At 46.4% G+C, this 27,662-nt stretch overlaps 1 protein-coding gene across 3 annotated transcripts in view; it reads right to left on the reverse strand.

Moving 5' to 3' along the window:
* BCL2L11 (BCL2 like 11) overlaps window positions 1-9,829 on the reverse strand; it is a 39,197-nt gene extending 29,368 nt beyond the window's left edge. Inside the window, exons 1-2 of one of the 3 annotated variants that reach the window (XM_015416143.1) lie at window positions 9,710-9,829; window positions 8,200-8,349 (exon numbers count right to left, since the gene is read on the reverse strand). In XM_015416143.1, the coding sequence (XP_015271629.1) occupies window positions 8,200-8,332 (133 nt within the window). In that variant the 5' untranslated portion in view covers window positions 8,333-8,349; window positions 9,710-9,829. Of the gene's footprint in view, window positions 1-7,923; window positions 8,350-9,709 lie in introns of all 3 variants that reach the window. The other 2 variants (XM_015416142.1, XM_015416141.1) reach the window with 2 other exon arrangements.
* Window positions 9,830-27,662: the final 17,833 nt, after the last annotated feature.

Raw genomic sequence — 27,662 nt, forward strand, 5'->3', positions numbered from 1 at the left:
ATTTTAGAGTATGAACATGCCAGTGATAGAAGGATAAATGTCTTTTCTTTGTGTGCTGAGGGGTGAATGTGCAGGCAGCTGAGCCAGCCGCCCATAGGGAGTAACCAGCTCTCTGTCTCATGCTGACTCTTCCCTGTTCTCCACAGCACAAGGCAGCAGAAGGAGCAAGAAACAGCGAGAGAGTTGGCAGAGAGGCCCGCTTAGCTGCCTACAGAGCGAGCACAACCGTGGCTGCTTCCAACTGCCGGCACATGTTGGACTGGAGTCAGAAGGACCTCTAGTGAACTCCAGGAAGTGTAGCAGCAGCAGCTCACCACTGGGACAGGAAAACACTTCTCCAGCTGTATTAGATGCAAGTTAAGTTCCATAAATACGTACAGAAGTTATTTAACAGTCCATATAAACATACATTTTGTTTAGAATAGTTTTTGACAAACAAAGCATTTAGACCTAATTACCAATGAGAGGGTAAACCTGTGTCCAAGGCAGTGTTCCCTCTAAGCTGAGTTAGTGTGAGCTAGCTCACAGTTTTTTAGCCTCCGGCTCACCCATTTTTGTCCAGGAAGGGACGGCTCCAGAGCAGACTAATTTATGCAGTAGCCAAATCACCTGCTCACAACTTTAATGCCAGTAGCTCAGAAAGTAGAATTTGTGCTCACAGGACTCCACAGCTTAGAGGGAACATTGGTCCAAGGATATACCATTTTAGGCTGCCTGTGGAACCTCACATTAATGAATATTTACACAATGGAAAAAAAATGAAGGAGCATTTAGTTAACTGACCCCACCACCCACCCGCTGCAGTCTTAAGTGGTACAGTCCACTAACAAGTTTAACACTTCAGAGAGAACAAGTCTTCTGTCATTCCATTTTACAAAAGTATATCATAGAGCTATTACGCCATGGTAAAGTATCTTAAATTTTTTTACTAAGTTCCCTCACACTGTCTCTCCCCAATTACCTTCTGATGGATTCCAATCTAAATAAATCACATTTCTGAGGAGGTGGAATTCAAACATAATTTTGGGCCTCTACCTAGTAATCTTTAATTCAATCACTATGTGGCTTCAGACCTTACAATAATGAAGGGTAACATCCAAAGAAAACCACACGTCTGTTTCCCAGTTAGGTGTGGGTGTCAGATGTGAGTACAGAGCATGCATCGCATCGTGGGGAGATGCGCGAGTTCCCTCTTTGCATGTTACACCAGAATTGCAAAAAGAGGATGCAGGAGCCACTTGCACTTCTGCTTTCCCTGCAAGATCTTAATAATGTCACTGTTATGACAAAAGGAAGTGCTTTACTTGAAAGGTCTCTACGTAATCATTCTGACAATGCAGCCATGTGTTAGAACCTCTAGCATCAAGCAATAATTCGTATTATAGGAAGAGGAGAACATGTTCAAAAAGCTGGGCTGGATCCAGACTAAAGTGGCAATTTCCACTGACTCCACCTGCCCACTGCAGATTCCCCCCATGTCAATCCTCAGTGTCCCCTATTCCTCAGCAGCAGCAGCAGCATTTTGGGGAGATCAATGGGCTGCCGTGAGAAGCAGGAGGCAGGAAAGTTCCATTCTGCCACTGAAAAATTTAGTCTGGAGCCAACCAGCTGCCCCCCTCCCCAAATTATTATTTTTTTAATCAAAAACAAGATGACAACACAGACTTCCCCCCTTTCAAATGCACAGTATGTTGTGTACAAATATATAATTTTGTACATGCATTATCTTCCATCTGATTAAATGGGCTCTGGTTCTTGAAAACATATGCCGCAATAAAACTGTTAGTACTGACCATGGAATATCAATAGCTCTTGGTGGTTTCATAAGAATTATTTGACATTTTAACTTCAAGTTCTGTGGAGAGAGCATCCTCTGTCTCAGCATCTCTTGTCTAAAGTCAGCATTTGCCCAGTGAACTTGGGAAACTTGCATTAATCTCTCAAAAATATTGAAATTCCAGGAAAAAATGTTTCTATGGGGGCATTCTATCAAAAAAATTTGTAGCTTTGCAGCTGTTGTGTACATATATTTGTACTGTAACCCTCATTCTTGTCATTATTTGAAGGGACCGTTCCAATATCCCATTTTCATGCACATTATACTATTTTTCATTTAAGCATAGATATGTAAACAAGTGGACTTGTGCTGAAAACAAGTCAAACTTAAAATCAACTTTCACCTGGAATATGAAGAAAGGGAAGTGGTCATACAAACTGCTCAATGCAGAAAACTTCCACTCTCTCACTGTAAACTCAGATTTAAACTCTGCCTGAAGCTACATGGGAAAAAGAGAAACCCTCAAGTTTGTCCTGAAGAGGGCAAGCCACCCTTAAAAGCAATTAAGTAAAATCTCTGCTATGGCTACAGTCATCACAAATGACCACTAAACTAAGCTGCATAAACGCCACTACTTCTGATAGCAGCTTTGTGGCTCACTTGCCTACTTAATTCTGAATGGTTCATTCTGCATGATCTGTCATGCATAGATGGTAAACAACAATTGTGAGCAACTTTTACTGTTAAGAGTAGCACTGCTTGCAAAAGGTATCCACAAAGGGAACATGAGACTTTTCATAAGCAAATGGACAAAAATATCACCCACTATGGCCAGAGCAGAAGTCAAAATCGCCTTGTGCTTCCAAGACCACTTTCTATACTGCTTTGTAAAACTTGACATTTATAACAAACCACAAAGTGACAGCTGGTTTGCACATAGTACAGACCAATCATGTAGATGTCTAAAATGTAAAGGTTCCCTTGCTCGAAAGCCAGTCGAATCCGACTCTAGGGTTGCGGTGCTCATCTCCATTTCAAAGCCGAAGAGCCAGCGCTGTCTGAAGACGTTTCCGTGGTCATGTGACCAGCATGACTAAACACCAAGGAGCACAGAACTGTTACCTTCCCACCGAAGTGGTACCTATTTATCTACTTGCAATTTCTTGCTTTCGAACTGCTAGGTTGGCAGGAGCTGGAACTAGAGACGGGAGCTCACTCCGTCATGCGGCACCCGGGTCTCGAACTGCTGAACTACAGCACTGACCTTTCACAGCCTGCAGTTCAGCGTCTTAACCACTTGAGCCACCGCAGCTACTCGATGTCTACTCGAAAGCAAATCCCCAGAATGAGTCTTACTGTGCATCATTTTCAGAAACCCAGGCAAATCCAAACTGCCTTATGGAGTTTATGTGGACATGTGAAGAAATTATATATATATATTAGGGTTGCCAAGTCAATTTTTCTTACCGGCGGGGGGGGCGCCGCCAGCGCCGCGAGGCGCGCGGTGCGTCGCGCGCGCGCCGCCAGCACATGACCGGAAGGGACACGCGACGTCGATCACGTTGAAGGCGTGGCCCCAATCGTCGGAGGGAAAACCATAGAGTTTTCCCTCCGACGATCGGAGCCACGCCCCCACCGTAATTGATGTGGTTGCGTCACCTCTGGTGACGCAGCCATGCTGCGCTTCGGAGGGCAGAGATCCCCCGGGGCCCGATTCCGTGGCGGCGGGAATCGGGCCTCCGAAGCAGGGGTTTACCCACACCCGCCCCCACTTGGCAGCCCTAATATATATATATGGGGAAAATAAAGGAATAAATAAAACACATGCTCTACAGCATTGTTAAAGTATTACCTTCATACAATATGTTCTTAAAACTTAAAAATTATAACTACATTGAAAAACCTTAAACAGATTTCTCAGTTTTCTTTATTTACCGGGGGGGGGGGGGGGGGGGGGGGGCTGGTTCCAGACTAATATTATTATAGGCACAAGGACTTCCACCCACCCACCACGATTTCCCACCTCCTATGCAGCCTGAAACACTCCCCAAACTCAGCATTACAGGTAGCATTTCAGGCTGCTATGGAAGTGGGGAAGCAAGAGAGTCACACTTGGTGAGTGGAAATCCTTCTGCCCTCAAGAACGTTAGTGTGAATCCAAGTCTTTATTCTCTTCCCTGCAATCATTACAGCCAAAAACCTACATTAAGAAAATAAAAAATAAAAGTCAGATATTGGATTCCCTGGATTCTAACCAGACGCTGCAGGCCACATAAAAGTACCTCTGGGAACCTTATGCAGACGTATGTTGCCAGAAACTAGTTTATGACTGCCAGATTTTCCCAAAATGGTACCTCAATGTTCAAATTCACAGTAAGCAACCCAGAGTGTATTAACACGTACCACTGACAAAGGGCTCACCTGGCAGTGCGCAGGCCAATCTTGCGGGGCGGGGGGAAGAGTTTGGTATACTGAGCCCCAGAACAAATTCCACTGAAAATATAGCCTCTTGTTTTGTTCTAAGCATACATGCAGAAGATGGGAGCGGCACTGCACAGAAGTTCATACCTTGACAGCACCTACCTACAGAGGCCCACCTAACACGCTGCCCCCACTCCTTAATTTAACTTTCCCCAGAAGCACATTTTCTCTAGACAATGAACTATAAAGCAGTAAAAAGCCACAAGATCTTAAAAAGTGAATTAAAAGGAATAAAAAGAAGAGATTATGAGAAACATAAAAAACAAAGCTTCTGAGAAGGAAGAATAATTAAAGCAACAGCATAATGGGGCTGAACCAGCAGCAGAACTCTTCCATTGGGTAAAAAGTGCAGGGATGCCAAATGGACTAACAGCACAAATCTAGGAAGAGTTGACTTCAGTGAGCTAGATTTGAGTCGAGCAGCACCACCTTGAAGATCAACAAGACTTCCAGTGTATAAGCTTTCAAGAATCAAAACACCCTTTGTCAGATACAAGATGTCCCTTCATCAGATACAAGACATCTAGTATCTGACAAGGGGAGCTCTGACTCTCAAAAGCTTATGCCGTGGAAAACGTTTTGGTCTTTAAGGTGCAACTGGACTCAAATCTAGCTCCTCTACTGCAGGCCAACACAGCTACTCACCTGACTTCAATGGACACAAAAGGCTGCATCTCTGCTTAGGAGTGTATTTGTTAAGCCCACAGTCCTATGCAAAACCGCAGTCCTATGCATACTTACCTTGGAACAAGTCTCACCCTGTGAGATCTCCTTCCATGCATGCGGTAACACCATCATAAAACGTATTTTGAGCAAACTCACATTGTAACCAAAGATCAGTCAAGTCATTCAACCTAAAGGCACTTAAGAAAGGCATCTTTGGTCACTGCTCCAGTACTGTGTAATTCTTTTTCTCACAGGAGGCTGACTATAACCTCCTGACCATCTGCCATAAGAATGTTAGAATATTCACCTGGATAGGTATTTAGTAGCAGAATTTAAGCAAACAAAATGTATTTTTGTTTTATGTATGTAATGTTTTATTACCATCTCATAAGATGTAGTTGCATTCCATGGAACAGGGCAGAAATAAACCAAAATAAACAAATTCCAAGGGTAGAGTAATTTCTGATCAAGCTGTTTCCTTAACCAATTAAACACACACACACACGCAACATGCCTTACTTCCAATAATATACAAAGGCTTTTCACTCGGTAAGAAAATTCTTTGCTGGGATTGCTACATAGTCCCCAACCCCTCCCAGACTGTGCTTTTAAAAGGTCCGTGTCAGAGAGGTGCAGTTTTCTCCAGTCTTCTCCATGCCAGGGAAAGCTGTTGAATTTCTGTCTGTAATATCACATGAAACCTTCCTAAGGAAAAGAAGTGACAACTAATCTGTACATATTTTAGCAATAATCCTACAAACAGGAATGTGCAGGTAAGCCACAATGTGTGTTTCTTTTTTTGATACTTCATTACAATCTGTTCCCTAATCGAATAAATAAGTTGCACAGATATTTCCCCAAATGTCTTTTGAGCTATGCAAAAAAAAAAAAAAAAAATCCCCACCTTGTGAAATCCTCAATAAATTCTACAGGCTATTTTAAAACATCAATGCAGAGCCTATGAAAACAATCCAATGGATTTCTTTCTAGATTCTGATTGGTGGAATTTTCAAGAAGTGTCTTCAGTTTCCATGGCAAAAACAGGAAGATAAACATGTCTGCAATATTACATCAAGATCCACTTTAAAAGCATGCATATGCAGTTGGGAGTAAACTAGCATAACAGTATGCTCATCTAGCAGTTTTCCTATGTTCCTAGTTCAGTGCAATATACCATAATTAAGCATTGCAGAAGAATCCCAAGACAAGAAAATACCCTTTCCCCCCCTGAACACTCAAAGCAAGAAGCCAGTCATGCAAAGCACCTCAGGTGTGGAGTAAGATGCATGCAACAGCTTATAACAGCTCCTATGCTGGAGCCTAACACAACATGGTCTTAACTCGGTTCAACATCACATTGCCAGGATCCCCTTTTACCAAGACAGTATTCACATTAGCTGTATATATCAGACTGAACAATGGTAGATCAGTCTGGTATGAAAACCTAAAGAGTGTTTCCAGAGCTTGTAACCTGTGGGTGCTTTGCACTCTCAAGGAGACTTTGATCAAACCACACAGGGGAAAGGAGGGCATTCCCAATACAAATAAGTGCAAGTGCATGGACACACCTGAGTTGCAGGACTCCTACTGAAAACATTGCAGCAGTAACCCTTCAAAGGGGCACTTTCTGCATCATAGGCCTGGGTCACACGGGCAGGAAAATGCGGGGGGGGGGGGGGGGGGGTGGCTATTTGCCCCGGGACAAAATAACGTGCGGTTGTACCAGCAGACATACCGTGGAGATCCCATGGAGGTCCCGTGGTAGGGGGGAGGTGCCGAGCACACCACAATCCTGCGCCGCGGCAAAGAAGCGCCGCGGCAAACGGGTGTTTTTTTCTCGGACACCAAAGTGTGCGCATGCCCCGTTGGGTGTTTGTGTGCATCCCATGGACAGTTGAAAAAAAAAACCTTTATATGAGGGGGCATGGGCGGGCGCCGGAACTACCACCGGAAACGCGATCAGACGCCTGCCCTTGCCCCGCGGTTTCCGGAAACTAGTACCTCCGAGGTACTAGTTTTTTACCCCGCATCTTCGGCGGGAAGCCTCGGGTTCGCCATGGGAGCGCTACACTTCCCAGATGTGGCGGTGAGATCGCGCCCGGAAAATCCGCCTATCTTCCGTCCCCTCTAGCGTGCCTAATGCTCCGTGTGACCGCAGCCACAGGCTGTCTTCCCGCACTCCTAAGCAATGTCTGGAAACAGCCTCAGAAGCAAATTAGATGTTTTGGCGACAATCTTCAACTTGCTTCCTCCATAATAGTCCCACTACCACTGATAGAAATATTCTAAGTAGGAGGACACACCTATTACAGCCTCTATCATTATATGACCAGACAGCAGCACTCCCTTTTGGACACGCAGCCATATTCTTATAATGCACATGGCATTTTTTTTTTTGCTGTTAAAGCATACCAAGACTAATAATACCAAGCATTTATGTAGCACTTCAGTGTTCAAAATCCTCCCTATATGTTATTCCAACAATCTGCACTACAGCCCATTAGGCAGATCGATATTAAATGCCCCTGTGTCAAAGATGAAGCTATGCAAGTGGCTTGCATAAGATTACCAACCCAGCAAATTCATGGTAGAAGCCAAGGCTTGAACTAAGGGGTCTCATAGTTCACTCCCATCTTTCAGCCACACACTACACCAATAAACTCCTTCACCATGGACATAAAGGTAAAGGTTCCCTTGCTTGAAAGCCAGTCAAGTCCAACTCTAGGGTTGCGGTGCTCATCGCCGTTTCAAAGCCGAAGAGCCAGCGCTGTCCGAAGGCGTTTCCATGGTCCTGTGGCCGGCATGACTAAACACCAAGGCACACGGAACACTGTTACCTTCCCTATTTGGTACCTATTTATCTACTTGCAATTTCTTGCTTTCCAACTGCTAGGTTGGCATGGACATATCACCATGTAATACCGATTCCCAAAAAAGGAACGCCTGTTTTCACAGGGGGTGAAACGTGTATTCAGAACACGAGAGGGAAATTCTCTTACCATCATGATCTTGCTTACCCATTGCGCTCAAATAATGAGTGAAGGCTTGGCAGGGGGGACTTGGAGTCTGCGTGGCCCTGTCGCAACTCATAGGTACAGGACTCCTGTCGATGTCAAAAGAGAAATACCCACTGGAGGATCTGGACAGCAGTGGGGATCTTCTTACAAACATGAACAACGGGGATCTGGTAGCAAACGGGCTGGGGCTGGAGGGTGGTGCCAACGATCCCTGAGGGCTACTGGGTGAAGCGCCGTCCCGCTCGCCTGAATGATTACCTTGATACTCAGTTTGTAAGGAGGTAGGGGCCCCAGGTCGAAGATGCTGAGGCTGAGAGGGCCTTTCAGCAGGTTGCAACTGTCTGCCTTCTCTATCGCACTCAGAATTCAAATCCGAATATTGTTTTGCCATTTGGTCTGTCTTTCTCCCTGGAAAAAAAAGAGAGAGAAACACAAATTACATTATAAGGTCTAGTCAGGCTGTATTAACAATGATGACTTGAAAGGGAGTCATTAAGAACTCACTAGGCTGTTAACAGTGCAAATCACTTTGCATTTTACATCCCCTTAGGATTTCAAGTACTGTTTCCCCCCCAATCAAGCACTGCTAAAGGTGTCAAGTGCTATCCAGTCCAACAGCACTCAAGAAAAGCTGCTGAAAAGGGAGAAAAGTTGTAACAAAACTTGCTAGCCAACTCAGGTCTGTTCCAAGTATGACCATATTTAGGGGGGGGGAAGGGGGAAAAAACAAAACAACTATTGGTCCACTTGTTTTTTTTAAAAGGCAGAGAGAGGACGGGAGAGAGCCAGCAGGCATTAAACTCGGATTCTCCCTCTCCAAGTCATTAGAAAGGAGGATCGGATACAGTGCTGAAATGTTAACTGAAGGAGTCGATGCCGTGATTGTGCAGGACAGGGAACTTGGCCGGGCTCTCGCTCCATTGTTCTGCCGAATATGCTGATCACAGCAAGTCTGGAAGGTTTGGCAAGAGCAATCGGTTGTAGTAAAGTGCGTCACAATAGAGTTTGTACACTGCAAAGTGCTCCTCAGTTCACTCCTCCTCCCCTCATCCTTTTAAGGCTGCCTCGCCACCAAATCCTTCTCCTTGCTACACGGGGGGGGGGGGGGGGAGGCATGAAGCCCGAGCGAGGTTTGTTTTGACGGCAAAGCCAGAGGGGGAAAGGCGACAGTCAAGAAGCGGACCACGGGAAGAGCGATACAGGAGACAATCTCTCTCTCACACACTCACCTTTATTTACTTTATTTTAAATTTATAATGCGGCTTGACTAAGCAAACAGCTCGATCGCAGCCGGGTTAATACACACGAGCGACAAGAGGGTTCTTTTTAAATGCCAACTTTCACACGCACCAAGTTAGCAAAAATCATCACAAGTAAAGAACAAAAAGCAAAGAGTCATGTCTAGCAAATGCCCGGGAAGGGTTGGAGGGGGAGGGAGTGGAGAGATCCCCCTCCCTCCCTCCCTCCCCGCGCGGCTCCCGTGTCGCGCGACTTGAAAACAAATCAATTGCGAGTCCCTCCGAGCCACTCCGCTCGCCTCTGAAGAGCGCTGCCCAAGCGACACAGCGTGGGAGCCGGGGGCGCAGGAGCGTGGAAGACCGAGAATCCCTTTTCACGGGCAGCCAACAAAGGGAGAGCGAGAGGAGGCAGGAGAATAACAGACCGAGACACACACTCGGAGGGGGAGGGGGGAAGGAGGGGGGAGGAGACAGAGGCACACACCGAGAGACCCCCGGCCCGCAAGCCCATCCCCCGGGCCGCCACTTACGCGTTCGGGCGCCCGAGGCAGCCCCGAAACTTCCCCCGGACTGACCCCGCCGCACAGACGCAGGCAGAGAGCCACGCGCGCGCGCGCCTGGCGCGCTCTCCGCTGGCTCCGCGGCTGCCGAACCTGCCGCCGCGCACACACACCGCTCACACTGCAGCACGGCGCTCGCCCGCTCGCTCTCTGCAGCCTGGCCTCGGAGCCCGGGAGAAGGAGCCCTCCCCGCCGCGCATGGAGAAGCCAATCCGAGCGCGCCAGGGGCGGCCCCGCTCCGCCCACCGCAACGCGAGGACACTGTTTACAAACTCAGCCGAGAAAAAGAGCCGCGCACACACATGCACCAGCCTGCCACAGCCCTGCGCCCGCCCGCCCGCTGTCCCCAGGAGCTTCCTGGAGACACCGCCGTGGGGCTGCTTATTATTATTATGACACAGAAAGCGTCTCTGCCGCCGGCGCTCTGAGCTCGGTCGTGGTCTGACCAGCCACACTCCAAACCAACACGGAAGCAGCAAAGCTACAAAGGGACTCGGCTGTCTCTGGAATTCCCGGGGCAGACTGGCAACATATGGGAGCGCCTTCCTGGGCCAGAATGCACCTTGTCAGTTGCACAGCTGCACTTTCAGCAACAGGCAACATTCCCCTCTCACCTCAGAAGGCCAGCCTGCACCCCCTTCTCACTTAGCATCCCCACCACAAAACCCTGCACCCCCTTCACAGGGAGCAGCCACACCCATTCCCTCATCCACAAATCACAGCGCTGGGAAATGTATGTTACCTTCTGTGGTCCAGTCTCCCTACAGCCATTCCCACACTCATCAGCCCATCCACCCTGTTCTTCTGCTGTCCCCAGCCACAGATTGCTTCCTCTCTGGCCACAACATTCATTTCCAAACTCAGTTTACCCACTCTCAAATCCCCCCATTCTTTCCCCATTTACCCCCCCACACACACATACATGTGCTCCCTTGCAAGTCTTTGTTCTACAGTCATTCATGCCATCAACACCTCAAACCCACCTGTTATCCCATGTCTACTTGTCAGGCACATAGTCTGCTCCCGTGCATACCAATCTGACCTAAGCATACTGTGGAGTCTGTGGTGGGGCCTAATGTGCCCTCCTGTGTCCACAACAGCCTTCCATATTACTCCACTTTTAGAGACTTGAACCATCACCAAACACATACCCAAGTTGTTCCACCTGTACCTTCTACAGGTCTTTCAAACCCTGGCACAAGCACTTTTCATTTTAGAAAGCTGAGCACAAAGTTGCGCACACCACTTCCTGTCCCTACCACACCAACCCTCCTTAATCACTTACTGCAGGCCTCCTTACTGCAGGCCTACTCCCACAAACTACCCCCACTGTCCTCACTCAGTCCTCTCACAAACAGAATATACAGTATTCTGTCACATACCCACTGCATCCAACACACCATCAAACCTTTTCAAGGATTCAAACACAGTTCCCACAATTTTACATTCCACCACAATGTGTACTAACTTCTAAACTTCCCAAACTGTGCGCATGTGTCTTGCCATAACTCATCTGACCTAAGATCCATGGTGATGCAAGGAAATCCTGGTTCAAATCCTCACTCAGCGGTTGTCCTTGGGTACGCTACTGTTCCACAGCCTAAACTACAACAGTGGGTTGTTATGAGGCTGGTCTGGGGGATGGCCAAGATGCAAATGTAAAAAAGGATAATGATGCCTTAGGCCTGAGCTTCTCAATGGGAGGCACCAGCGGGGAAGATGGCACAGTTATGGATGTCTAGCAAGAGGTTTATGAACCATCAAAGCAACTGACAGCTTAGCCTGGGCGTGTCAGAGTTGGGGAGTTTGTCAGGATTGGCCATGGTCAGTATTTGGATGGGAGACTACCCAGGAAGACTGGGGGTTGCTAAGCAGAGGAGGGCAATGGCAAACCACCTCTGCTCATCTCTTATCTGGAATGCAAGTCGATTGTGACTCAATGGCGTATTCTTCTTACAAAGTGTCAGGGCTGGTGTTGTCTTCTGTTTATGCCCCCCCCCCCCAATTGGGACTGCAGCACGGGGCGGGGGGGGGTTAGGCCCCGCGGCACATGGGAGGGAGGCATTCTCCACAGCTGCTGTCTGGCGGTGGGGTAAGGTCAGGAGAACCCTGACTCATGCAAGAGCATATTGTCTAGTTTGGGCCTAACAACCACCAGCAATAGGGGGCACAAGTCAGGAGCCAAGGAATCACCATAGTGGGGAGAGGGAATAAAGGACGTGGAAACCGCCCCAAGATCCAGATCTCCCCCCAGAAGAATACTGTAAGGGGGATCAGCAAGCCAAATTTCTCCTCATCCCTCTTTTTTCCTTCCCCAACCTTTAACTAATGCTCAACGGCCCTCAACAGGTCAGACCCCCCACCGAGTATGCATCAACTCATCCCTGAATAGCCCCCCCCTTTCACTGCCCTTCGATTAGGCACTAGACTGGCCCATCAGTATTAACGAGAGAATCATGATGATCACAGCAAACAAAGTGTCTGGGCTGGAAGAAGGCTGTCAAAGATCTACTAAGTCTAGAAAGAGTGGGTGCAGTTTCCTAAAATCTGAGAAACACTGTCCTTAACCCCAAATTTTTCCTATTAAACAAACCACACTAACCACTAAAAGAGAACCTTTCCTAATCTCATACGTATCAGCCACTGCCACCCCGGCACTCCACCCATACTTGGCACCAAGTATAAAGCTCTTTTGGCTTTTTTGAACTTGTCCATAAAGTATGTCAGGTTTTTAAAGAAAAACTTGCCTTTGCCACAGCTTTGCTATCTCCTCCCCCCCTTTGGCTATAAATATAAATCATTCTTCATACTATTAGGCCAGACAGCAGGATACACGTTTTTGTCTAAATAAATAATAGTCACCTCAATAATACGACCAAGCGAGGCCTGCTTAGGCATTTTGATATGCGAAGGGAAGAGTTCCAGCAGTGCCATTCTCAGCAGAATTATTATACCCATTTAAGTCCATTGAAATTAATGGACTGAGCCAGTGTAGTATAGAGATTAGAGTGTCTGACTAGGATCTGGGCGACCCAGGTTCGAATCCCCACTCTGCTATAGAACCTTGCTGGGTGGCCTTGGACCACTTACACACTAACAGCCTAACCTACCTCACAGGGTTGTTGTGAGGTTAAAATGGAGGAGATGAGAGTGATGTAAATGCTTTTGGTCCCCCACTGGGGAGAAAAGTGGGGAATACATCAAATAAATAAACTTTGCTTAGGATGGTATTGCAAAAGTTACACCCCCTCTCTTCCAGCGTTTCAGAAGAGATTAAAAAACCGGCACGGGCTTTCTGGCAGAGCCCGAAGTCTCTTGCTTGAGGCTGCTGCTCCACCCCGCCCAGCGGCCAGGCCAGCGATGCTGTGAGCGGGTTGGGTTCTCTCTGCCTTCCGAGCCTCAGCAGGACCTGCGTACTCTACCACCACCCCCCGCCTCCCCCCCCCGCCTTTGCAAGCGGCCGATGGCCAGTCGCCGCCTTCCGTCTCAGCCCGTCTCCTCCCCCCCCCGCCCCCCAAGGCGGAGTTGCGTGGCCGCAAGACTGGGGTGAAGCAGCTGAGCGCGGCTTCCCCCACTGGAATTTCCCGTCCCTTCCCGCACCTGAAACCGCCCAGCCTTGCGCCATCTCACCCCCAAGCTGCAGCTTCCCCTTTCGACCCCAAAGCGCCCTCTCGGGATCCTTCGAGGCGCCTGGTTCCGGAGGCTGGCACCCCCCCCCCCCCTATTCGCCTCCAAAGACCCTCCTAAGCCCGCCACCGAGCAGAACCTCGCACGCTCCTTGAGAAAGAAGCCTTGCCCGGAGACCTTCCCTGCCGTCCTTGCCCCCCGTTTTAAACCATGCCCGTCGCTTCCCTCGCTTGGCTTTGCCTCAACTTTGCTACCTCAGCCCCCCCTCCTTTCCAGGCCGGCTTCCCTGAGCAGGACCACTGCCCCCTATAACCAAAAAGGGGCCGGGGGAAGGCTGGCTTGGCAGGACTCAGGAGCCGGCATGAGGAGCGACTCCGAGCGCTCCCTCGGCATCCTCCTGAGAAAGTGGGGCCTCCGCTGGGCGGGAGGGCAACATGACCCTGGTCTCGTGGCCGCTGGGACTTCCCGCCACTTGCCTGCTGTTGCTCCCAAGCCCGCGCCTGGGGGCCGTCTCTCCCTCCCGCCGGCGTCCCGGCTCGAGGCGCCAATGGCAGGCGTGACTCCACCCCGCAGGTAGAGAAAAGGCCAGCAGCGCCAGTCAAAGGAGCCCCGGGGAGGAGGCTGGACAATCCCCGCTGGTGTCAGAGAGCAGCGCCGTCGGGTTCGGGAGGGAACGGGAAGCGAGCGGGCGGGCGAGCTTGCACAGCACCTGGCGTCCTCTCCGCAGTTTCCCCTCAGAGAAGCACGACAGTCTTGGGGCTAAGCGGAATCTCCGCCACCCCTTCCTGCTCAGTGCCGGAGGCTGCACACTCCTTAAAACGTCAACTTATCCGGTTGTGCTTTGCAATCTGTGTGATGAAAAGGGCTGGGATTTTTCTCACCCTTTACATGCTTTGGCCATAGGATTCGAATCCACATGAGTTGCTTGGGTACCGTTTGGAAACCAGTGGGTGACAGTTATTAGTTCAGAACAGAAGTTCAGAACAGATCGGTAAAAAGCCAGAAGTGATAAAGAACTTGAACAGAACTCCTGGACAGTTATGTTTTGCTGAACTCTTCTGTTGCTTTGACTCTGGTGGCAAAAAGGCTGCCTGGTAGGGAGGGAATGAAGGGCAGGAACATCTGCACCAGCTACATCTTGCTGAGGATTTTCTCTTCCCTTCCTGTCTCAAGTACTCAGTCAGGCATTTATTACGGCAACAAGCCATAGAACACACATGCTTAAACCTGGCTCAAGTACTTTAGAGATCTTGGGTATGGCCAGTGTGTGAGCCCTTGGGGTCCTTTGGCTCCTTAGCCTCTGCCATCAGACAAGCCAGCCAATAAGTCTGGCCCAAGACACAGATTGTTGTTAATTGAGTTTATTATTGCTTTTCCTTTGCAGGCTTCTTCTGGTCCCTTTGGGGAGGAAGAAGAGCAGGAGTCTCCCTTCCTCTCCCCACAACAGTCATCTTGTGAGGTAGGTGGGGTTGAGAGAGTTCGGAGAGAACTGTGGCCCAAGGTCACCCAGCGCTAGCAGGCTTCATGAGGAGGAGGAGGAGTAAAGACTCAAACCACTTCTTCAGATTGCAGTCCTCCACTCTTAATCACTACACCACACTGTCCTGTGGAGTCACAGCTGACTCACGGCAACCAGACAACCCCATCCATGGGGCATTCCAGGCAAGAGATGAGCAGATCTGGTTTGCCACTGCCTTTCTCCACATAGCAATTCCAGTCTTTGTTGGTCTCCCATGCCAGTATTGATCATGGCCAACTGGGGGAAGGGAGGGAGGGAGGGAGGGAGGGAGGTGCTCCTTGGCCTGAAGACAAAATAGTTTTAATGGAACTGAAAGGGCTTTGAGAGAGGCTTCGCTTCCCACAGTGGACACGTGCATTCCTTTTGTCCCAAAGGTCAAATAGGTTTTGCAGGTTCTGGAAACAATATCCAGGGCTACCAAATCTGTCTTGAAAGGAACAGGATAAAGATTAGCCAAATACAGAAACTTCTGCAATATCAAAACAGTGCAGGAAAATCCTTGGATCGATTGTCCCGGTTTGTAACAAAATGTCAACAGGGAATGTACCACAATATGTACTGAAGTGTTGTCTTCTATGATGTGGAATGATCATGTTCACCTCAGTGGCTTGGCTGTAATGGTCAGTACAGTGTGAAGATCCCAAGGTTTTCCTACTTCCAGGGTGGTTTGGAATAGAAGACTGATTCTTAATTTGGAGAAACGTCTCTTCAAAGATGGATGGGTAGGTAGGGAGGGACAGCCTGTCCAGTAAGCAGTCCTAGGTGATTGCCCAGGGTACCAGAGGTGGAGGAGTGCCAACCAATCATGTTTCTTCCTGCCCCCCTGCTGGCCATCCACCTGCATCATTAGGCACTGCCCCTGGGAGATGCCCTCAGCATGGGTGGGCAGACGACAGGGAACTTGCTCCATCCTTCCTCCCTCTGTTGGGGAAGCAGGTAGCAGGCCTTTCCCCTCCTGCCCTCCACCACACCTTGGTACCTCGACTCATTGGGGGGGGGGCAAGGAGGTGGGCAACAACTTATTTTCACGCCATGCTGCAGGTGAGTGAGGAGGCGGGCAGTAATGTGCATCTCCCCTCCCCCACACCTTGCCACACCACGTGAAGAGGCAAGAGGAGCATCTTCTGGCTTCAGTGCAGCAGGGGGCAGGTGAGGAGGCAAACAGGACAACCGTTGTCTTCCTTTCAGTCTGCAGCATGGGAGGTAAGGAGAGTGGGCACTGTCTTCCCGTCTCCTTGCAGTGGGGTGGTGCCTTGGGTGCCCTAGCGTAAGGTACCCAAAACGGTGGGCAGGCCCTGGTCTGGAGTCCAGGTTACCAAATGCACCTCTGACTATTGGCCTGGTGGTGGCAGTGAAGAGTAATTCTAGTTGTGGTAGGGAGCTGCTAGAGAGGTGAACTCTCTGAGGTCTGTCAGCCTGAGACCTGGACCACTGGGAGTAAATTCCAAATTCCCCCTGGTTAAAAGAGGTACCTGCAGGCCTGTTTTATCCCACCAAGTAAAGGAATTACCTTCGTATTTCTGTTTTCTCTTATCCACTGAGATGGTGTGTGCGTGTATGGTCTTTCAGCCCAATCCTATAACCCAGGATACTCAGAAGTAAGCTCCATTGGTTTCAGCAGGTTAGGATTTTGGAACAAGTCATTCTGAAGTCTGTCAGCACAACAAGTGAGGGCCAGCAAAAATAATACCTCAGTCTGTATTAACGTAACTCAGTCTATATTGACTTAACCCTTGACTTAAGGCATGGACTCACACTACAGAATGTATTAAGAGTACACCACTCTCCAAAGATACTGCTAAAGTTTGATTAGTTTGAGGATGATAATTGTGAGGAATATGGAAAACTTGATGCTACTCTAGCTTTCACCTACAACATCCACACAGGTGTTGCCCTTGATTGTTATAATAATTGAAAGGGAAACTGTGCTTTTTAAAAAAGAACAGCCTGAACTACACTTAGACAGGTTATCTGATAACTAAGTAGCCTGCAGTATTTATATCATGAATGGCCAATCAGATTGGCTAATCAGGCTGCAAGAGATTGTTGGGTCTACATTCATCTTATTGCCTCAAGAGGAAGGCTACTGTTGAGCTTTCCTTACTCTCTGTATGGGGCAATATTCTTTAGGACTAAAGGATTTTGCCTCAAGCTTTACCTCTCCTGACATTTCCATCCCCAAATACAATTCCTTGCCCCATCTCTTGTCCCTTGAATACCCTCCCTTAAAATGTAAGGACTCCTGGAAGGACAAGCTGCCACAATAGGCAACTGGAGGGAAGTTGAGTCTCTGCTGCGAGACTAGCTGATTATAGGCAAAGCTTCCTAGGATGAGAGAAGTAAGCCTACCCCAGGTAGAAGCGGCAAGCATTGGCAACAAACTGTACATGAGAGCAATCACACTAGTAGGTTCCTAGAAAGACATTAGCTGAATTACAGCTTAATGGTGTAATGAATAAATATAATCTAGATGAGCGTCTTTGTCAGATCTACATATGTGGCAAGATTCCCAACCAATTTTTTCTCCAAGGAGTTCCATGTGCCAAACCTCCCACTTTTCTTAATAGGGTTTATGTGATGACAAGCAAACTGCCTGTCATTATGACAGGTGTGGTATTGTGTGTGCTGAGAACATCTTCACTCCAAAACCCCCCGGGGGGTCGGTGTAGAGCACACACACAGACACACATCCTGTAGAATCCAATGCTAATAATATCATATCTCTGGTATCTTCCTACCTCTCTCTCCATCTAATGACACACACATACATACTACTGTATCTGGACATACAATACTACATTGCTGCCTTCCCCCCCTTTCTGATATTGCTGATACTGTTGTAAGTTTGGCTGGCTTGGTTATTATTTATTTATTGAATTTATTAACCACCATCCCCAGTAGAACCAGGCTAAACATTGCATAAAACTATTTAAGATTGGGCTAGAATAGTGAAACATCACAACCAATCTGATCACCACAGGCCCTTATACAAAGTTTCCCTTTGCTCCTCCCCTACCCGGGTCCCACTTAAATGTCATATGATAATAAATCACATGACTTGCAGGGTGCCATGTGCCTCAGAGTGACCAGAGTGTCCTGGAATTTTGTTCCCAGTCCGTGGGGTTTCTGACTGTAACCGCTCCCACATGGGGGCAATTCCCCTTTTTACTCTCATTGTCACTACAAATCATGCAAAAGCACTTACAACAACAATGCAGTGCCCCACATGGGATTTTCTCTGAGCCTTTATCTCATGCCCACTCCCCCTCACCAGTGGGGTTTTTGCAAGTTTTTAAAAAATTGTTAATAGGTATACCAAAATTTTTAAGGGCAAAAAGCAAATAGTGATTGGGGGTGGGGTGGGCAGAATGATAGGCACAAGGGGAAATGGAGTGGAAATGGCATTGGATTTGGGTGGAGAGGTGCAGAAAACTGTATCTTCTTGACTACACTCTCCAAATTCACTCTGAGTACCATCTTCAAGGAAGTTTTGGGAAACTGTGGAGCAGAGTCAGGGAAAACCCCTAGGAGACGGGTTGAGTGCATAATGATGTCATGCAGAAGCAGCCTTCCCGAATGACTGCAGCTGGGGGGATGCAGAGCAAGAGCTCTGAGTGGAAAGAACCTATAAATGAGTGAGCAGGAAAATGACAAAAGAATTCCAATGTTTCTCAGTTACTGTGAATGGTTCCCTCAATGGGCAGTTCACCTGCAGGAAAGCGGTTTGTGCAAAGGGATTGACAGAGGTGCATGTGAAAGACGACCTCCTGAATTTGGAGAGAATGAGAGACATTGTGTTTAATGGTGTGAGTTGGCTGGAGCAGAAGCATCCTGGTGTCCTGGAGTTCTCTGTGGGGGTTTGCTGTTCTTCAGAGATGAGTGTGCTTCTGGCCCTGATCTGGATAGCCCAGGCAAGCCGGATAAGATCTCGGAAGCCGAGCAAGGCTGACCCTGGCAAGTACTTGAAAGGGAGACCTCCAAGGAATACCAGGGCTGGGACTCAGAGGCAGGAAATATCAAAGCCACCTCTCTGAAATGTCCAGGCCCCACTAAAGGTTTCCAGAAGTCACATAGAATCATAGAGTTGGAAGGGGCCATACAGACCATCTAGTCCAACCCCCTGCCCAATGCAGGATCAGCCTAAAGCATCTCTGAAAAATATTCGTCCAGCCTCTTCTTGAAAGCTGTTAGTGAAGGGGAGCTAACCACCTCCCAAGGCAACTGATTCCACCTTTGAACCACTCTGACCGTGGAAAAGTTTTTCCTAATAGCCAGCAGATACCTTTCTGCATGTAATTTAAACCCGTTGCTTCAGGTCCTATCCTCTGCTGCCAACTGGAACAGCTCCTTGCCCTCCTCCAAATGACAGCCTTTCAAATATTTAAAGAGAGCAATCATGCTCTCCCTCAATCTCCTCTTCTCCTAACTAAACATTCCCAAGGCCCTTAGCCTTTCCTCGTAGGGCTCAGTCTCCAGACCCCTGATCATCCTCATCGCTCTTCCAGTCTTTCAAGTACACACAAACACACACACACAAATAGAAAGAAAGAAAAAGAGTGCTTCCAATATGCTTTTCTTGTCAGTCTGTATATAAAGCAAATATTACAAAGACATCTCCAGTGCTGTCTTGTCCAAAGGAAACTAAATCCTGTAGTTCTGCCCCTGGAATTTTCCACTGTTCAGGGAAGTGGAGAGTAAGTAACAATGTAATTCATGATGCAATAGTACTGTGTGTTCTTAAGCAGTATCTTCCTCCGTCAAGCTAAGGTTGTGTTCTTTTTGGTAGTTCTAGAGTGTGTATTGTGGCAACCTGCAATGATACCCAGAAAGTATCCAGTCTTGCTAAACATGTCAGCTCTTACCTGTTACAGCAAATTGTACATCTACTAACTAAAGCTGCATCAATTCCCATTACCCTTTAGTGACAGTATATTTTCTCTTTCTCTACTTGCATGTACCATTCTTGCTCATGTACTATTGTATCTTAATGCAAGGGGCAACTTTTTAAAATTAGCTTTTCTTTTAAGAAATTGTGTTTGAGGGAAAAGTAAAACATACCTTGCAGGAAAAATTTACATCACAGAATTTTTGCAAAAGTGGTTTTATATCATTTGCAAATGTCACAAAACCAAAATTTGTAACAACATTTCTGTATAGTAACATTCCTTCATGAACACTTTAGCCAAATATGTTCTGCAGGGTTTTGGACCCAGAGCCCACTGGGAAATCAGTTCACATTGGGATTTCTGTGGGAACAAAGTAAGTTCAGTTTCTCCCACAAGGGAGATTCAGTACCTGACTGGTATGAACCCATATAGATCCAATTCTTTGTGTTGCTTTTAAAAACCATGCCATGAGAGACCGTTTATGTGGCTTAAAAAGCAATGACTCACCCCTTCCCCTCCTGGTTCCCATGAAGTCAGAAGTCACTTCTGGTGCTAATATTGACAACTGAAAAGAGAAAAGGGACAGGGAACAAAGGCCACATGACTGCAATGGACTTTAGGTACACTGAGAAAATTCACACACAGATGCCTCAACTGCAGGCTTGCTTTGTCTTTCCTGATTCCCAAGAGAGCCGAGCATTTATTACAACAGGCCCCCAAGGTATCAGCTACACAAGCCCTTCTCCATTCGCAGCTTTATTTTGATGCCTCCCGGGACAGCATCACTGTGTTCAAGTAAACAGACCCGTCAGCAATTTTTCTGGAGACTGATTCTACAGATAAAGTTCAGCATTGTCCCTGATGGAACAATAGCAGAGAAACCAATTAACATAAGGTGAAAGAGAAAGACCCTTTAAAAAAAAGAAAGGGAAAAAAGGAAATCTGAACCAGTTTCTGGAAACTTTACGGGAAAGTGGGTTGTTTTTTTTAATTTAAGAAATTAATGAGTCACTTTTGCAACACTTTCACTGGCATACTCAAGCAGCATACAAGTTAAAACTAAAAACAATCCTTTCAAAGCCCCACTTAAACCAGCAAGAAAAATCTGTATAGCAGAATAAAATTACAAGCATTGTCTGGTATTGCCTGTTCAATCCTAAATAGCACCGGTGGCCGCAAAAGGCATTAGAGAATAAATAATAAGAAATATAGCAAAGGTGATAAGTAGAGCATCCTTACTAAGAGCTCTGAAAAAGGAGGATGCTACCATTGAAAAAGTAAATGGGTCTATATCTGAAGTTGGTTTATGAAGGAGAATTTCAATTTAATAAACCAATATAATATGATTGCAATCAATGGGATTAAATTGATTTAAATTCAAGATCAGTTTAACTGGGTTATCTCATTTATTGTAAATCAATTTGGGAATGGTATACTATAAAAACAATGTGATCATTTTCCAAAATAAATAAATGGGACAGTAGTTCACACATTCTAAGCCGTTGTTTGTGAACTCATTGGATAACATTGGTTTGGATTTGCAAATGGTGTGTGTGCATGCGTTATATGCATGTGTGTGTGTACATACATACATATAATGTTTGGGTCCATTCCAGTCTAGTTTCAGGCCTCGTTATGGGACTGAAATAACCTTGGTCACTGTAGTGGATGATCTACACTGGGAGATGGCCAGGGAAAATGTGCCCCTGTTAATTCTCCTGGACACCTCTACATGGCTTTTGATACCATTAATCACGGCATTCTTTTGCATGACCTTTCAGGCTTCGGAGTGGTTTCGGAACTACATTGAAGGTAGTTTTCAGAGTGTGGTGCTGGTGGACTGTTGTGCCTCCCCTTGGCCTCTGGTCTATGGAGTCCATCTTGTCCCCCAATTATTTTTCAACACTGACATAAAGCTATTGGGAGAGGTCATCCTCCTCCAAAAATCTGAGCTGAGTTGCCACCAATATGAGAACCACATTCAGCTCTATCGCACACTTCCAGCAGATTCCAGGGAGCAGGGTTGCTGGGTACTACCTTGCATCTAGCAGGGGGCTCCCAGCCCCTTCCTGAGATCTTCTGGTGCGATGATGTCACCCAGAAGTGACATCATCACGTCGCCTATGTGGGGGGTGACCCTCTAGTTTTTGGGCAAAACTTCATGGTTTTTTGCCTTCAAAACCATAGAGTCTGCACAGAAACTAGAGCGTCATCTCCTGATGTCAGCAATGTGATGATGTCACTTCCAGGTGATGTCGTGTTTGAGGGTGGGGTTTCCCCTGCTGGCCAGCTGGCCAGTGGTGGACTGGAGCCCCCGAAAGTGGAGGAATGTCTGCTGGGACCTGGGGGCTGGCAACCTTACCAGGGAGTCTGTGGAAAATATGAACAGGTGTCTGGAGGCAGTTTAGGAATGGATGAGGATGAACAAACTGAAACTTAATCCTGACAAAATGCAGATGCTACTGGTGTGGGGAAGATTTGACCCAGGAATTGGGATATCTCCTGTTGTAGGTAGGGTTGCAGTCCCACTAATGGAGCACATTTGTAGCTTGTGAGTGCTGCTGGACCTGGGACTACTGTTGGATAAATAGCAGCAGTGTCTTAGGGTACCTGTCACAAGCTTCAGCTGCTGAGTCAGCTGCATCTGTCGCTGGGTAGGAAAGATCTTGCTAGTGGGGTGAATGATCTGATAACATCTAAATTAGATTGCTGCAATGTGCTGTATGTGGGGCTGCCCTTGCAGACTGTCTGGAAGTTCTCTCTGTGTGTACGAAGCTGCCTTATGTCAAGTCAGACCACTGACCCATCTAGCTCACTATTACTTACTTTGACTAGCAGCAGCTCTCCAAGCACACTTTCCCCATCCCCTGGCTACCTGGTATCACTTAACCAGAAAATAAACCTGGGGTTTCCCATACACAAAGCTTGTGCTTTACCCCTGAGCCACATCCCATGCATGTAGGGTGGTGACTGACCTGTATGGCATTAGATTCACACACAAGTCTTCTAACAGATGGACAGTCCATTCTGACAGTATTTATTTATTTAAAACATTTTAATGTGATTTTTCCACCCAACTTACAATCCTCTCAGGTGTTAAACAATCAAAAACATTATAACAAGCTTTTAAAAATAAACATTATAAAAATAGTTAAGAACAGCAGTTATGCAAAACACATAAACAATCAAACAAAACACGTAAAGAGGAAGAAGGACCAGTGAGGGAACGCCAGATGAAACAGGTAAGTTTTCACCCAGTGCTGGAAGACAATGATCAAGGGGGGCGGGGCATACAAGTTTGCTTGAGGAGGGAATCCCATGATCCTTGCCACAGGCAAGAAGGCCCTCTCTCAGATTGCCACTTATTTACCCTTAGACAGTGAGGGAAACCAATGAAGGGCCCCTGAAGATAACAGCAGTTGTCAGGTAGATTCATATTTATTTATTTATTTATTATTTGTATTTATAACCCACCCATCCCACGAGCAGGCTCAGGGTGGGTGACACCATAAAACAATACAGTAAATACAGTTAAACATTTAAAAAATTTAAAACAATAATAAACATTAAACACAACCGTAATTCAGACAAGTCAGTTGGTTGTGCGAGGTTATTTGGGTTGGTAGGTGGGTGACAACAACCTCAGGGAGGCCATATAAGGACGTCCCCTGCCTCAGCCAAAAGCCTGGTGGAACAGCTCTGTCTTGCAGGCCCTGCGGAATTGAAGGAGATCCTGCAGGACCCTAATCTCAACTGGGAGCATGTTCCACCAGGCAGAGGCCAGGGCAGAGAAAGCCCTGATCAAGGCAAGACAGACATCCCTCAGGCCAGGACAACCAGGAGATGTTGGTTCATAGAGCATAACGCTCTTTGGGGCATATATGGGAAGAGGCGGTCCCTCAGATATATGGCTCCCAGGCCGTGTAAGGCTTTAAAGGTTATAACTTATTACCAACACCTTGAACCAAATCCGGAAATCAACTGGCAACCAATGGGAATAGGTGGTCCTTAGGGTATGTTAGTCCCAAACTGCATAGGTCTTTAAAGGTCAGTTCCTCCAGCAACCTCCTGAGACCTCTAAAAAAACTGCTGATCAGAGTCCAGAGGCACAGGGGGTGCTGTGAAGACGGGGGAATTGGGCAATATTACTACCAGTTCCCTCTTGCACTAATGGAGGCTTTTGAGTCAATAGAAATTCTGTTGGCAGAAAAGTAAGGAAGGGTAATGTCACTTGATTCCCCTTCTTCACAGCCAGTCTCTCATTCCAACCTTTCAGTGAAATTATATGAGGGCAGAGATTAACTTCCCTCTGCCCTATCACAGTATCATGGCCCTGGTCCCAACTGCCCCTACCCCCACTTTTTAAAATCACACAATTTCAGAAGGTAGCTCTGTTGGTCAGCAGTAAAACAGATTTGGGTCCAGTAGCATCTTAGAAATCAATAAGAGCTTCAAGGTATAAGCTTCTGAGATACAAAGCTTCCTTCACCAGATACAGTGACGAAATGTCTAAGACCATTTCTGCAGTAGTAAAATTCCCCGCATTGACATTTTAAAAATTGCACATTATGTGCAATTTTGTGCAGCAGATTTTTTCTCACCAGGCACAAACCCAGTTTTCTCCTTACCCCACGTTTTCAGAATCCTGAGTTTTAGCAAATTCTGAAAATGAGGGGTAAGAAGGAAAAAACATAGGGTTTGTGTCTGGTAAGGAAAAATCTACTGAGGAAACTTTCACATAACATGCAGTTTTAATAACATCAGTGCTGGAATTTCACTACTGCGGAAATGGTCACAGTGAGACATCCAATCACAGGTCTCTGAAATCATGTGTGGTTTGGGCCTAAGACAAAAGAGAGCTTCATCTGACAGAAACAAGGCCCATAAAAATAGGATGCAGCTCTGTCTTAAGTGGAACAGTCCATTGTTTCCACCACTGCTGGAGAAGCATCAAAAGGGCCAAACTGTGAATCTCGTTTTAAATTGGCTGTTCGGGATGCAGAGATTTTTATCCATTTTTGATGAAATTCAAATAAATGGCCATGTTGATTAAACAAACTGTAAAGAAAGGTGGCCTTTGTTCAACAGAACTACAAATGTGGAATTCTTATCACAGGTTAACAACTTGCTTTTCAACACCTCAATGCGGACCTACTGTGCAAATGTTGACTGGCGCATGAAACTTGACGAAAGTCCTGACTTATTATCCCTTTTCTGGTCTCCCACCACTGACTCTAGCGTAGGTAAACATTACTATAAAAACACAGATGTTGAACATTTTTGTTAATGCTATTACTGAAATATGGGCTAGATTGGTAATGTTTGCCCAATTAAAAGCACTAAATTATAGATCCGCATCAGCTTTGGAATGTTAACAGTATAATACAAAAATACATCGCAGTGCAATGTAACACCTAACCCAAAGCAGTTTGGTTTTTGAAAGGAAGTTTTACTAGCTGTTAATTCCAAGTTTCAATATCTCACATTTACTGTTCTGAAAAAATATATATCTCTTAATGAAAATGGGCCACAAAGCATACTCTTTTTGCAGTGATTTATACATCTGGTTAATGTCCCATGCTGGGAGTAAGCTCCTCTGAAACCAATAGGGCTCCTCACAGTATGTAAAGTTAAGCTTGCATAAATCTTGTGCAGAATGAAAACAAAATAAAGGAACACCACTGACTCAGAATGCAAAATCCAATTGGATATTGTACTTGATATAGAGGAATATTAAATTGGAACAAAATTACATTGGAGTTAATCTGCTTGGAATTAGATCAAAAAACCGTCGATCAATTGTCTTTCCACATAAAGTACATAATATCAGCGTATCATCGAGACCGTGAGGGCACCCAGATGACATCTGCCAAGTCTGAATCTAATGGAAGGGCCATAACTTTCCCCCACCGCACAAACCTGGTAAGAGGCATGGCTGTGGTTCAGACAGAGCATCCGCTTCACACACAGAAAATGCCACATTCAGTCCTGCCATTTCTGCTTAAAGAAGTCTTATGGAACAAAGTATTGTTGTGGATTTTAACTTTGCATCACTGTTTAGGGTTTTTTTTTTTTGACACAGTAGGCCTGAGAGTTTGCTTTTAGGTTCTTGTGTAAATCTGCCAACATGCATTTTTTCCCACTGTTACAGCTTCAGCCATGAGAAAGATAATTTATGAATCAATACAGTTGCCGCCTCTGGGCTTGGAAATACCTGGAGATTTTGGGGTGGAGCCTGGAAAGGGCAGGGTTTGGGGACTGCAGGTACGTCAGCAGGGTATAATGACACAGAGTCCACCCTCCAAAGCAGCCATTTTCTCTAGGGGAGCTGATCTTTGTCATCTGGAGATAAATTGTGTTAGAGGGAGATATCCAGGTGTCACCTGGAGGTTGGCAACCCTGTGAATCAATGGCTTTATGTCAAGAATATTTTATTTATTTATTTATTTATTTATTTACATTGCATTTATATACCGCCTATGACCCCTAATGGGTCTCAGAGCGGTTTACAATGTACTGCTACTGGTATAGTCGCAGTAGTTAACCTACCTAGGGCCACAGATTTTTAGGGGGGGCCCTTCCCTACCGACACCCTTGTTGGCGGCGCGTTCTCTCTTCTTTCCGGCGGGGTATGCTGGCGTCCTCAGCTGACCGGCACCACCTCAGGCGGCTCGATGTTTTTCCTTCGTGTGCGACCGCCCTCTGGCTGAATAAATCCCAGAACAAATGTAACAAAGTTTGCAACAGTTATTCTTTGGAATGCTCAGAGGTATCTAAATCACACCTTTAGACAAAACAAATTAGATGGTTTAAGAAAGTCATGTGAGGTTCACACAATTGTATCTATATAAGTCGGCCGTACCCTAAAATGTCTTTTTCTTTGAGACTATAACTTATCTTTTTTGAAAAGATTTGGTAAGAATTTTATAAACTGCATTTTATCTTTAAATGCAGGCTAGATAAGAGAAGGGATGACCTGTACGCTTTTTAATTTATAATTTTATTTACACGTGCTAGTGCCTTCTTTATAACTTTAATTCTGGTTTATTTTATTTTTTCTTTATCTTATTTATATTTAGAAATGTTGTATGCCACCTTGCTGGCCTTACAAGGGCCTCCAAGGCAGCTGTTTGTTAAACAGTAATGAGAATGATTTTAAATAAAGTTCTTAAAAGACAACACTGAGTGATCATTGACTGGGATACAAGGTTTTTACCAAGACCTGAAGTAAAAGACTTCTGTCCTCTTTGCAGTCAGAAGACTGGAACCTGTGCTGAATGATCACTGGAAAGACTGATCGTTCTTCACACGGCCTTGTGGTTTAGTGGTTAATGCATTGCTTTAAAACAAAGAGACTTTTGGTTTCCATGTGCCTGTTTTAAGTAATGCCCCCTCCCCATGGCTGAGAGTAACTTTGAAACAGTATCAGAAAAAAACCCCAATTCTTCCTCTTCCTGATAGCCACTGCCAGTTAGAGCAGACCGTACAGAGCTAGAACAACAAACGATTGACCTGGTATAATACAGCTTCCTACAGGCCCGTAGCTACAGTGGGGCATTTCGGGGCCTGCCCCCCCTGACGTCTTGCCAAGCCCCCCGACTTCCATCCAGCCCTCAGCCCCCCCCCCACTGTCTGAGCTGCCCGGAGGACTCCCCACCACCTCCCCTTCCCCAAGTGCGGTTTGCTTCCTAGCATAGGCAGGCAGAGTGTGAATGCAGCAAAAGTGAGTTTTTAAATATTTTATTTTATTTTGTGACGTCAGTGCCCCCAGACTTATTTAAAGCCCCCCCAAATTATAAAAGCCTGGCTACGGGCATGGCTTCCTATGTCCTATGTGCTTGCCAGTCGCAGTGACTTGATATCGCACGGTCACCACTAATTCAAGGGTCCC

This window comes from Gekko japonicus, unplaced genomic scaffold (assembly GCF_001447785.1).
Source record: "Gekko japonicus isolate JY-2015 unplaced genomic scaffold, Gekko_japonicus_V1.1 scaffold339, whole genome shotgun sequence".
Classification (NCBI taxonomy): domain Eukaryota; kingdom Metazoa; phylum Chordata; class Lepidosauria; order Squamata; family Gekkonidae; genus Gekko; species Gekko japonicus.